We start from the raw sequence: 12753 nt of genomic DNA, 5'->3' as shown, positions 1-12753 counted from the left end.
CTCATTAATAGTAACAAGTACCTTATTTATTATTGTTGAGCTTTAGTATAACAATGTTATTAGTCTAAAAGTGTTAGTCTTGCTTAAGAATGCACACAATTAGTTGTATTCAATGTTTAAAAAAAATCATATGGCTCTCATGCCTCGCTTCGCCAAAAAGGTTCCCAACCTCATTCAATGGTAGCTAACGTTGGTAGCAAAACTGCACCAAATTACTATCATTGACAACAAACATAACTCAACACTTACATCGACATACTCAAACCAGGAAGAGGCGGGATATAATGCTAGCAGTATGTTTGAATGTCTACCTCTAGGTTGATGGAGGAAGATGTTGCATATGGTCCCTTTTAAGAAAATATGTATCCCTGACAACCATGAATGTGTGTTACATGCTCATTTATTAAAACCATCCCTAAGTTTAATATTGTTTGAACATTTTTGGGTCTGTGTGTCTTATGTCTAAATATTTATTGACAGGCGGCGTTGTGTGCAGTTCACGTCATCAGAAAGGTTCCAGAACTCATGGAGATGTTCCTTCCAGCCACAAAAAACCTGCTGAGTGAGAAAAACCATGGTTAGTGTCAACGGTTTGTCAGGATGCACTGTCTGCCTGCCTCCTTTTCCACTCACTGCACTTTGCTATGTTCTTTTTTGTTGTCCACATAAATGTACATTTATGAATTTGAATGATCACTCTTCTTTCAGAATGGGAAGGAAAGAGTATTCTCTGCTTTTTAAATATCCATATTATAGTAATAGTTAGTGGGTAGAGATGGTTGTTATAAGTTGTGCTTGAAATATACTTTCTCACATATACCCCCTAGAACACAATAGTCTATGTGCCTTGAAACATCAGTCAAAATCCTCTAAAATGGCCGTATAATAATGACTGTATAACTGAATGCAGTTGTCTGTCTATTGGACAGCAACGCACACATACAGATTAAAACCAGTTCTGTTATAAGTGAATGAGGTCAAAACAATTGCACAAGATAATTCATTGTTTGGATGAGAATATTATGGTTATATTCTCTCTGGTATACATTTCCCACATGATCAAATGCATAATGTGTGTTCATGTTTTGGATAATTTCAAGCAGTCAGACAATAATGTTAAGAAACCTTGTATATAATAAAGTACAGCCGCTGTCATGATAACTTTTCAAGTTACAAGTTCCTGCTATGTCATGCTATTATAATAACAGAACTTGCAGCGGCTGCTGGCTGTGATAAGCCTTCAAACTCAAATTCAACTGTCCCTCTGGAGTTTTATTGCATTCCTTTACTGCTGCATAAAACATCTGCAACCAAACTACTGTTTCTTTTTCTTTCTCCTCTTTTCAGCGTTATGACCTCTATTTTGTTTATCCCCTAGGTGTTCTCCATACATCTGTTGTCCTTCTTACTGAGATGTGTGAGAGAAGTCCTGACATGCTGTCTCACTTCAGAAAGGTACAAACAGATTCTTTTAAGCCATGATACAGTTACATGTTTTTCTCCTGAAGCGTGTGCCAAATAAAGCTGGGGCTACTTCTGCATGTGATTTTAAGCTACTGTCCCTGTCCTGTGCCATTTTATACAGACATTATGTGGTTCTGTGACTACCTCTGGTAATGGCAGTATTTTCCTGCATTTGCGATGAATATGGATTTAGCAAAGTAAGCTCATGTCATACTTAAGGTGTCATACTTGAGGCTTTCCTTGTTCACATTTTCATTGCTCAGTTTGAGATTAAATGGCCACTCGGGAGAATGTTAATGGCAGAGCTCAGCACAGTTGAAACATGCACATCCCGCTATTTTTAGGTCACGTGCAGGATAAAAATATATGTGAAGGTCGTAGAAAAGTGGATGTCTGTGCACTGGATTAACAGCTCCAAGCACAAACACGGCAGGGCAGTGTTTCGGGCAAACGGTGTATTCACCATGCAAGCCATTAAACTACAGAGTAATGTGTGCCGTTGCCCAATTTTTCACAATCTACTAATTAGAAATAAGACTCACTTAAGCCAAGTGGATTGGATTTCTGGTTCATATGTCAGTCTGTAAGAAAATGTTCAACCAGGGGTGTCCAAACTTTTTCCAGCGATGGCTGCATATGGAAAGTGAAAGGATGCGGGGATCATTATTTGTGAAAGGGCATTTTTTATATGTATTTAAAGCCAGCTTTGTGTTATAGGTGACAAAGCATATTATTATCAGTATCAACATTACAGTTTTTCCTTACGACGTTACACCTTTTCCCCCCGTGTCTTCATTGTCGCTATTTCTGTGGGCTGTATTTTGGACACCCCTGTGCTAAACCTTGGATTTTTACTGAATCGTGCCTTGGTGTTTTATCTTTTTCTGCTGTCTTTCGCTGTTGTAATGTATTCCACTGGTTGCTGTACTCTCTCGGTGCAGCTCAAGCTATGCCTGAAACGCCACCCCTCATGTTCATGATCTACTTATTTTGAGCTCTCTGAAAGTGAATGATTTTCCACTCCCTAACATCTACCTCATATTTTTTCTGTCATTTGTCTTTGTTACAATTCCTGCATTGTGTTAGAATGAGAAGGTAAGAGTGCATTCTGATCTCATAGCTGGTGCATGCTGTAATTAGTAATCACTCCTCACAGTCACCTCAGATGTAACCAAATGTGTCCTGTGATTCATGGTGCTTTTTTTTGCTATTAAAAAAAAAAAGTAATTTGGATCTGTACAGTGATCATTACAATGTCCGTGTGAACAAAAATACACAATGATGGTTGTCAGCTACATTTCTCATAATTCTTTTGAGTCTGATTTGCCAAATATGCAACTCATCTGATCACTGTTGAGTGGGTGTGTTTTCACATATTTGCCACAGGTGTTGTCACCAGGAACTGTTGGTTTTCACAAAGTGCCATTTTTATTTATTTAGGAATGTAACTGTCTTAGAGGTGTAATGGTGGAGAAATGTTCTTTGAGCAGTAAAGATTAACGCAAAGAGAATTTGAATGTCATTTTTATTAATTTATTTTGATTTCTGTTGTTTGTTGCTATCCCTCACAATTACAGTTGCACCCACCCATCATCATCAGTTTTACCAGAAACTGTCACACAAAATGTTAAATATGACTTCAAAAGAGAGCTGACTTGAAGACTTAAGAATCACCAAAGCCATGTGTAATGAATTATGTTGTAGTTTCTAACACAACCTATTCTTATAACATTTATTTCTGCGAGATTCTCATAGGAGTAGTGGTCCTGTTAGCTAAATACAGCCTAACTAGTAGTTAGGTATCTACAATCAAGTCAGTTTGATTTCACATATATATCTGCAGTTTGATTACTAATGCTTTAACTATGGTAATCTATTTTAACAAACTTCTAACCCTTCCATTTTGTTTACACTTGATGATTATAGTAGTGAGAAGCTTGCAATACAGACTTGGAAAAACTAAATGTTTTTTTTTGTTTTGCTCTTGGTCTTTTCGTAGCTGGTTCCACAATTGGTGAGAATCCTGAAGAACCTAATCATGTCCGGATACTCTCCTGAGCATGATGTGTCAGGCATTAGTGATCCTTTCCTGCAGGTAAATCTTATGCATCAATCTATCCCATAAAGTGCCAAGTGGATTTTGAACATCAAAAGTGAAAAATAGCAAGTTTTGGAATGAAAGTCCAGCAGTTGGACTTTGTCCGAGCACACTTGACTTTGCAAGGGTGGCAAAACAGGATTTCACTTACGGTAGTTAAAGGGTAGATATGCATTTCATATGAATTGACTAAGTTGTTTTCTTTTCTCAGGTGAGGATATTGAGACTACTGCGAATTTTAGGCAGGAGCGATGATGACTCCAGTGAAGCAATGAATGACATTCTTGCACAGGTTAGAAAAAAATTAACCGTCCCACTGACCTCCATATACAAAATTCTTTTGGCTGTTCTTATGCTACAAATTGAAGCAGATCCAGAAAACAAACACATGCATCTCAAGGAATGGCTCACACTCAAAGTGCTGAATGATGATAAATAGAGTGATCCATCGTCTGAAAGACTGTTGATACTTATATTTATCTGACAGCATCTATTCATTCTTTGTTTCCCAGATGATGCCATTTTCATGCTGACACATTATTTAGTTGTTGTAAAACCAAAGAATGGACGAATTAGCGTTCATAATACCGACGACGTATAGCCTTTTTTGACTCTTTCGAAATGACAACAATGTAATGTTATTGCTTGTAGGTTGCAACAAACACAGAGACAAGTAAAAATGTAGGGAACGCAATCCTGTACGAGACTGTGTTGACCATCATGGACATCAAGTCTGAAAGTGGACTGAGGGTAAGCTCAGTGGATTGATGATGGGGGGGGGGCATTGATGATTTTTTACAAGTGATGTTTCATTATCTTACAGGTTTTGGCCATTAACATATTAGGTCGGTTCCTCCTCAACAATGACAAAAATATAAGGTAATTTACCTTTTATGGTAATTTTTGTATTTGCTGGCTTCTTGTAAATTGTTCCCACATTTTTTTGATTCTACAAAAACAGTTAATGCATGAGTTAATTATGTCATTCCTCGAACAAAACAGCTCAATTAGCAGAGGAGACTCTTCAAACATGGAAGCTTTAGCTGAGTTTAAAATGTCTTTGAATGTTAGTGGTATTATTGCAGTGCAACTTTGTTGAATATTTAAACTTCTGCTTTTTGGAAAGGATGCTTTTCATTAAGTGCATTGATTCTCTCACATTCAGTCAAATTGGAGGATTATATAAACATTGATTGTTCATCCTCTCCTCAACTCACCATTGCAGATATGTGGCATTGACATCCCTACTAAAGACGGTACAGACAGATCACAATGCGGTGCAGAGGCATCGAAGTACCATTGTGGATTGTTTAAAAGACCTTGATGTGTCCATCAAGAGGTGAGTGATTTCCAGTGTTTCGGCTTCGAGGACATTCACCAATGTATCTTTTATGTAACCGCTTTGTTTCTGTCCTTGATCTACTTCACGTTGCTCCTGTAGACGTGCAATGGAACTGAGCTTTGCCTTGGTGAACGGCAACAACATTAGAGGCATGATGAAAGAGCTGCTCTACTTCCTGGACTCTTGTGACCCAGAATTCAAAGCCGACTGTGCATCAGGAGTCTTTCTCGCAGCAGAAAAGTACGACATTGTGACACACACACACCTTTCCTAGCATGTTATGGCTGTGCTCGGCCATTGTGAACTACAATTAGACATAATGGTACAAGTAGAATAAATCAAAGTAATGCCTGACAAGAAAATCAAACTGTTTTGAGAACAACACAGTATGTATCACAGGGGATGGCTTACCCCAAAAGAAATGCTGTGTCATCTGGAATACTGTTGATATATTTATCTGACAGCATCAGTGTCCTTGTTGTATTATGTGAAAATCTTGTTTTTAAGCTGTTCCTGAGTGTATCGATGTTTGCTCTGTGTTTCAGGTATGCTCCTTCGAAAAGATGGCACATAGACACCATAATGAGAGTTCTGACAACAGTACGTATAAGAAGTCTCACATTTCCTTTCCCTTTATGTTAATACTGGAGACCTACTATAATTTTCATCAATATATGTTTTCATGTGATTAAAATTGCAGGCAGGTAGCTACGTGCGCGATGATTCTGTTCCCAACCTCATTCAGCTCATCACCAACAGTGTAGAGATGCACGCCTACACCGTACAGAGACTTTACAAAGCCCTTCTGGATGACATCTCGCAGGTTAGAAAAGGGACTGACACATCCTCTAATGATACAGTGCGCCATTTTAAAGGACAAGTCCACTTTCTTTTGGAATTTTGAGCATTACACGCAATCCTTATGTGAGGCATGAACATATCTTTGTCTTTTCTGTGTTCTAGCATATCTAAAAACGAGGCAGGTAATTAATGCATGTAATAGGACACACTGCCATTCCGCTTAGAAAGCCCGCTATTAAAACACCACCAAAAAACAACGTTTTGGGGATTTATATACATGCTGTAACCAGGTAGTAACAGGCACATTCATCCTAAAATGTAATACAGTATTTTGCCGTATTTAGGTCCTTTTAAGCATCACTGGAATTTTCTTCCTGGGCACATTTATTTCACATAGCAACATAGAAATGAACACGTCAGCTTGTGTAATATTTTCAAACTCAAAAAAACAAAACTGCAGCAGTGGCAGCAGCTCCAATATATATATATAGCGTTACCTTTTGGTAGTGGCCGGAGTCATTGTGAGCATAGGGTTGATGCTCTGCGGGTGAGTGTGTGGTGAAGCTTGTTGCTAGTCAGTGTGTTGCGGCGAGGTGTCACTACAGCAGTAATGTAGTTCTTCAGTGTGACATTGTTAATAACAATAATGTTGCTGTAGCTTAGTTAATACGCTTGTTACATTATGAAAATGAACCACTCTTCAGGGTGCTTTATAGGCAGAATAGGTGCATCACATTACATGCATTTATGAGCTGCCTCTTTTTAGGTATTTTTACATATTTAGAATGCACTGAAACTGAAACAGACATGTGTTCATGTCTCGCATACGGATTGTGGATAATGGACAAAATTCATCCTTTAAGTCTCAATTCTGTCTCTGTAGCAACCTCTTGTACAAGTGGCATCCTGGTGCATAGGGGAGTATGGAGATCTGCTGGTATCTGGACAGTGTGAAGAAGAGGAACCCATCCAGGTATATGAAGAATAACTTTTAATAATCACAAGATAGACTATGTTGTCAGAGAAATTCCTGTGAATCCTAAGATGATGTGCTTACCCTTGCCCCTTGCCTTTTAATATAGGTGACTGAAGATGAAGTTCTGGATGTCTTGGAAGGCCTTCTAGTATCCAATCTGTCCACCCCTGTGACTCGGGGCTATGCTCTTACTGCCATCATGAAGCTATCAACTCGCTTCAGTGGTGTCAAGTGAGTCATTGGATTGTATTGTTAATTTTGTTTTGCTTGTATATGTGGACCAATTTGGGAAAACATGTACCCATGCAATTTCCTGCTAACATTTAACCTTTTTTTTTTTTCTAGCCGAATCAAGAAGGTGGTTTCAATATACGGCAGTAGCATTGATGTGGAGCTGCAACAGAGAGCTGTGGAGTACAACGCACTTTTCAAGAAATATGACCACATGAGGTGAAATAACAGCACAGCCAACACACCCAGCACAAATAAAAATGGGCCGTTTAGTCGAATTGGAAAATCTTTCCTCTCGTGGTTCAGTCAAGTTCATCCTCCTATGCTTGCATCTCTTCTCAGGCCTGCACTCCTCGAGAGAATGCCTATTATGGAGAAAACAGCCACTAATGGCCCCACAGAGATTGTGCAGACTAATGGAGAGACAGAACCCTCTGTTGGGGAGCCCAAACATCCACCCCCTGTTAGTCAGCCAACCAACCAGGTGAAAGGACATTTCAACTACATGAAATATTAATTTCATCGCCATATAAACTGTTACTCACCTGACACCTGTCTCCCAGGCAAATGATTTGCTAGACCTCCTGGGTGGTAATGATGTGGTGCCTGTAATCCAGACAAGTGTGCCCCCCAAGCCTGCATCAGCAGGAGGAGAGCTGCTGGATCTGCTTGGTGATATCTCACTAAGTGGTAGGGTGCTCTAAAACTTTTTACTAAACAATTTACTCACATAAGATGGTTTATTCAATATTAGAATAGTTATTTGCAATATCATTTTCTATTTGTTTGAATGCCTCTGCGTGTTTTTATGAAAAGCAAATTATTGTACCCAACCATCACCCTTCACCTCTGTGTGGAATTGTACATGTTCTCCCTGTGCTTGTGTCATTTTTTGGTTTCTTCCCACATTCCAAAAGTTAATAATTGAATTGGTCAGAGTCATGAATGCATGGCTGTCTGACAGGTTAATTCATGGCAAACGTGTCTACCAAGCAAATGTCCTAATGGTGTGTCCACATCCTTTCAAACCCTGGCCTTCCCTTCCAAGGTGGTCCTGCCCCTGCTCCCTCTGCACCTGCCTCCCAACCCCCTTTTCTCCTGGATAGCCTCTCCTCACAGCCCCTCTTTAATGACATTGCAGCTGCAGGTGAGAGTCCCCTTTCTTCCCCTTTATCTTCCACACTGCATTATTTACAGTCGTCTTTTCCTGTAGGTATCCCTCCGATGACTGCCTACAACAAGAACGGTCTCAAAATAGACTTTGCATTTGAGAGGGCAAACCCAAACCCCAACATTGCGGTCATCACCATCCATGCTTCCAACTCTACAGAGGCAGACATGACAGACTTTGTTTTTCAGGCTGCAGTACCAAAGGTAAACATTCCAAAGCACTCTGACACTTGCAAGCGGTCTATCCTAGAAAAGACCCAGTACATATGAACAAATTTTAAACTGAGGAACCACAAACATGATTATTAAACAAGATTAGTCATGTACTATCCTATTATGCGTAGCATTCCACAAACACTGCATCAACTTCTTTTTCGTGACTGAAGAACTGAAGTTGGACCTCTATTTGTGAACTCCATCTCAGAGTCTGTGTCTTTGAGATTCCTCTGTAATTAGGCGTTGGCTGCCTTTGTTTGGAAAAGGAGAATTGGGCGCAAAATTATCTTTATTAAGGCTGCAGTTCCAATTTTTTTCATCTCTCCTTTGATTGTCAATCCAGGGCTCCAGATGAACTTTTTTTTACTAGGAGCAAGTGGCCCCAAACTTCAAATTTTAGGAGTGTTGCAGAAAATTTCAAGCCACACTCCTAAATTGACTTACAAAGTAAATATTGACATTTAACTGTAACTGGCAACTGTCTTCTCTAACCACCCTGTTTCTGTCCCCAGCTTCTGGTGGCATGATATCCATTATAACCCCAATACAACCCTATTTTCACATACATTAGCACACCGCCTTCTTCCCTGGTGTTTCTCCTTTCCTCCTCATTAGGAGTTAACCGTTTAATCTTCAACGTTGCAAAATTGCTGAAATGAACAACTCATAGAGGCAAATGTGATACCTTGTGTAGTTTTAATATTTTACACCACTGCAAAGTGCGCCTCGTCAACTCCATACTGGAGCACTGCAATCAACTCATGCATATGCATGAGTTATAATATTGTTAGTGCTTGTGAGTGACTTTTTTTAAATTTTAAATTTTTGTGTACATGGGTGCTATGTTTTTCCAGACATTCCAGCTGCAGCTCCTGTCCCCCAGTAGTAATGTCGTCCAAGCACTCAACCAGGGAACTGTCACACAGGTCATCAGAGTTCTTAACCCACAAAAGGTTAGACTGCTTTCCTCAAATCAGTCTGATTTGTAGTGTAGTCCTCCTTGAGGCTCCTCTCTTATGAAAAACAATGTTCCGTTTTCAGCAACAGCTCCGGATGAGGATCAAGCTGACGTACACTCACAAAGGCTCACCTGTGCAAGACCTGGCTGAGGTCAATAACTTTCCCCCTCAGTCGTGGCAGTGATGATCTGCTTCATTTGCTCCCGAAAACCCCCCCAAGGGGGACTATGAAAATGATTTTTCATTTGCCTTGCCACCCCTTCCTCCCCCAAACGGACCCACCCAAAAGACTCACTAAAATCTGCTGCCCTCCAGTTGCAGCAGAGCGTCTTTAAGAAAGGAAAAAACAAGTACAGCTGAAGAGCTGTTGCTAGGCTAAGTGGGATTACCTATCAATCAGTGAACTCTTTCTTAATTTGTGTCTCTTTTGTTAGTCGTGCTACTTTCCTTTTCACTCATCTCACAACATTCCCCCGCCCTCTATGAACACACTAGCAAATGTGGAATGGTTAACAATACAATTTAATCAGTTAATATTTATGATTTCTCTGAGCCTTTTAAAGACCTTTACAATGCAGTCCCTAACTACTTGTCAGGTAATTTACTTCATTGACCCCCTCATCATGTTTGGAAGCGCATACTTGGTTCTTTGCATCACAATCGCACTTTGACCGACCTACCAGAAGATCCTCGATGGCACATTGGTGTGAAATGGTTAGACTTGTGCGAGTGGTGTTGCATTTAATTCAGGCCTGAAACCGGTCTCAAATATGTGATGCATTTACAACTTTCACTGCATAGATTTCCTTACAGTCTGTATTGCTTGTAAGGATGCCTACTCAGGCCTTGTGGATGTGATTCGGTTTTTAGTAAAGTCAGGTCAGAATCCTGGTCGGTCAGTCAGAATTCTGACACACTCAAATGTTTTTCATGTGGCTGTAATGCTCTTCTATAAGCTTGTCACTGGGACACATTTGTTTTAGCTGGTTGCACAAACATGTAAATGAAGCCTGTTATGAATGTAGTTACATGCACTGAATGCCAATCTCCATCTTCGCCCCTTTTTGTTTCCATAGCTGATGAGACAGTCATCACGTTGGCACTGTTTCTGTGAAAGTATGTTTGGTTTCTGCAGTAAATCGACTTGATTATTTATGCCTGATATCAAAGTTGACGTGCCTTTCTGACTTCGCTAGAGAAAACGCTCACCCTGAGCTTTGTATGTTAGCCTGTTTGTATGAGGGGAAAATGATCACAATATATTGGAAATTATCATCTCTCACACCTTTTTTATTTAAAGCGCTTTTAGGTTTCTTTTGGTGGAGGGTTCAGAGTATGTCACCTTCAATCATGTCTTGCGGATCCTTTTGAAATGCAAATGACAGCGACCTGATCACAGTTGTTCTCAAATGATGTTGCTGAGCTTCATTTTTGCCTGAAAGGCCCAAAAACGAAGCAAATCGTTCAAAATCGATGGCAGCTAATAGATGTAACCTTTTTCATAGGATGGCATCAAACGTTGTCAAATGAAGTAAAAACTGAAGTGGAGTATGGAGATCCACTACTATCCCTCTCTTCAAAATGATGATTGAGTGAGGTACTGGGACGGGGGTTTGGGGTGTTTAGTGTGATCAATCTTGGCTCTGGTTTTCTGTGAATCACAGCTCTGACCCCTGCTGTTGGGGAGGCTAACATTAATACCTCACAATGTTTTCTTCTTTGAGTGGCTGGCCTGGTTGAAGTCCCTCTGTTGCAATCTGAGAGGGGTTTCGGCTGCATGAAAGATGCTAACAGTAGTTATTAGTTGACCACCTTAGCGGCCCCCACGATGCTTTGATATTCAATCACTATGCTTCAGTATCTAACTCCTGTGACCAAAATCAGAGAGACTATTCGCTTTGGAAATATTTTTCAGCTACAATATGTGTATATGGAAAAAAATAATTTCACTTTGATCTTTTTTTTGTTGTTGACAAATGCTATATTAGCTTTTTTCTGTACATATCGAGGGCTTTTACAAATGTTTTGTCTCTTGTACTATCTTTCATCCTTTTTTTAGATCCCATTTTCTAAACCAGTACTTCACTATGTATATTATCTAAATAGTCCTAGTAGTCAACATCAGGCCTCCCTGTATCACCACTCATCCATTGTAAAAGGTATATGATCTGCTACCTGTACATTGTATATAATTGTAAAACAAACAAAAGGCTGATCCAGTTAAATAAAAAAACAGATGAAGACTTAAACAGATTAGCGAGGAAATGTAATTGTATGCATATATGTACAAAAGGAAGATTCTTAAAACGGATGCAATTGCATTTGATTTACTAGTCTTCATACTGTGTCTCATGACTGGATGTGTCATCTTTTTACAAAGATATCTGGAGAAGCTTCTTGTCTAGAGTTTGCTTTGACCAGCGTGAATGATGACGTGCACTACTGAGAAACCACAAAGCTGCACCTTGTTGCGTCAGCTTCCCTGCCCTTCAAATGTCGGCTCTCCTGCCTTCCTTTTTGGCCTTACGTCTCTGCTCCCCCTCTTTTGCGCCTCTAAATTCCTCTCCCTCCTTACCTTTTTTTACGAGACTTTTATTTCTCTTTAATGCAATACCTTCCTTCCACTTTTATTCTAAAGATGTTCATATCATACTCCCCAAATAATTAGGAGGCTATGAGCCACCATTGAAAAAGTGGCAGGAGAAAGACAATTAGTGGCCGCAAGGGGGAGCTGTGCAAAAAAAAAAAAAAAGTTGAGGGTATGAAGGAGAGTTCCTTGTCCAGAATGTTTTGTTTTTGTTGGTGTTTGTCTTGTCTTTTTCAACCAGTGTGTAGTCGGTGACATTTGATCAGTTTTCGAGCGGCGGTGCAAGTCCATAACTACAAAATGCTAACATGAACCCAACATAAGTGCTTTGGACACATGAAGAAGAAAAATGAGGGGCACAAAAAGCATCAGCGCAATAGTCTGAGTTTGAATGTGTGTTAGAGCGAGAGATTAATGATGCCTGAGAGTGATTGTGTGTGTGTGTGTGTGTGTGTGTGTGATGTCTTCACATGATTTTTTGGGGCTGTAAATGTCAACTTTCAGCTTGTGAGCTGCATGTGAAAGCCAGTGTAAATAATGTCATTTCTACTTTTACTTGATTTTTGTTCTGGAAAATGCAAGAATGTCTCAGCCCTGTCATGTGGGGTACTGATGTGTACAATAGGACTTTGTTCAGCTCTAGGGGTCACAATATAGATTAAAGTTGGTGATGAATGAAGTGCACACATTTGAATCAGTAATTTTGTTTTCAGTTACCGGTGTGTCCACTAGCCCCTCAAACTGAAATTTCCTGAATTTTCCAATCCAAACTCTGATTTTTTCCCCCCCTCACATTGGACTCAATCATATAGTGTGGCTTCAGGCTCAGTGTGTATGTCAGACTGAAAGTATGATAAATGAATAAAAATGACAAGTTGTAATCTATTAAATGGGATATTTTCAATTTTA

At 39.7% G+C, this 12753-nt stretch overlaps 1 protein-coding gene across 2 annotated transcripts in view; it reads left to right on the top strand.

Moving 5' to 3' along the window:
- The window catches only part of ap1g1 (adaptor related protein complex 1 subunit gamma 1), a 17932-nt gene extending 5179 nt beyond the window's left edge, over positions 1 to 12753 (top strand). Inside the window, exons 5-23 of one of the 2 annotated variants that reach the window (XM_058088852.2) lie at positions 481 to 577; positions 1379 to 1455; positions 3464 to 3559; positions 3774 to 3854; positions 4214 to 4312; positions 4386 to 4441; positions 4788 to 4901; positions 5004 to 5144; positions 5450 to 5504; positions 5605 to 5727; positions 6589 to 6678; positions 6788 to 6912; positions 7027 to 7131; positions 7255 to 7396; positions 7476 to 7602; positions 7961 to 8059; positions 8126 to 8286; positions 9153 to 9251; positions 9340 to 12753. In XM_058088852.2, coding sequence (XP_057944835.1) covers positions 481 to 577; positions 1379 to 1455; positions 3464 to 3559; positions 3774 to 3854; positions 4214 to 4312; positions 4386 to 4441; positions 4788 to 4901; positions 5004 to 5144; positions 5450 to 5504; positions 5605 to 5727; positions 6589 to 6678; positions 6788 to 6912; positions 7027 to 7131; positions 7255 to 7396; positions 7476 to 7602; positions 7961 to 8059; positions 8126 to 8286; positions 9153 to 9251; positions 9340 to 9441 — 1989 coding nt within the window. In that variant the 3' untranslated portion in view covers positions 9442 to 12753. The remainder of the gene's footprint in view (positions 1 to 480; positions 578 to 1378; positions 1456 to 3463; positions 3560 to 3773; positions 3855 to 4213; positions 4313 to 4385; positions 4442 to 4787; positions 4902 to 5003; positions 5145 to 5449; positions 5505 to 5604; positions 5728 to 6588; positions 6679 to 6787; positions 6913 to 7026; positions 7132 to 7254; positions 7397 to 7475; positions 7603 to 7960; positions 8060 to 8125; positions 8287 to 9152; positions 9252 to 9339) is intronic. The other variant, XM_058088854.2, reaches the window with a different exon arrangement.

The sequence above is a fragment of the Doryrhamphus excisus genome, linkage group LG13 (assembly GCF_037039965.1).
Source record: "Doryrhamphus excisus strain RoL-2023G ecotype Guam linkage group LG13, RoL_Dexc_Guam_v1.1, whole genome shotgun sequence".
Lineage (NCBI taxonomy): Eukaryota > Metazoa > Chordata > Actinopteri > Syngnathiformes > Syngnathidae > Doryrhamphus > Doryrhamphus excisus.
Note: the sequence above shows the minus strand (reverse complement) of the source record. Positions and strands in the feature narration are given on the sequence as shown.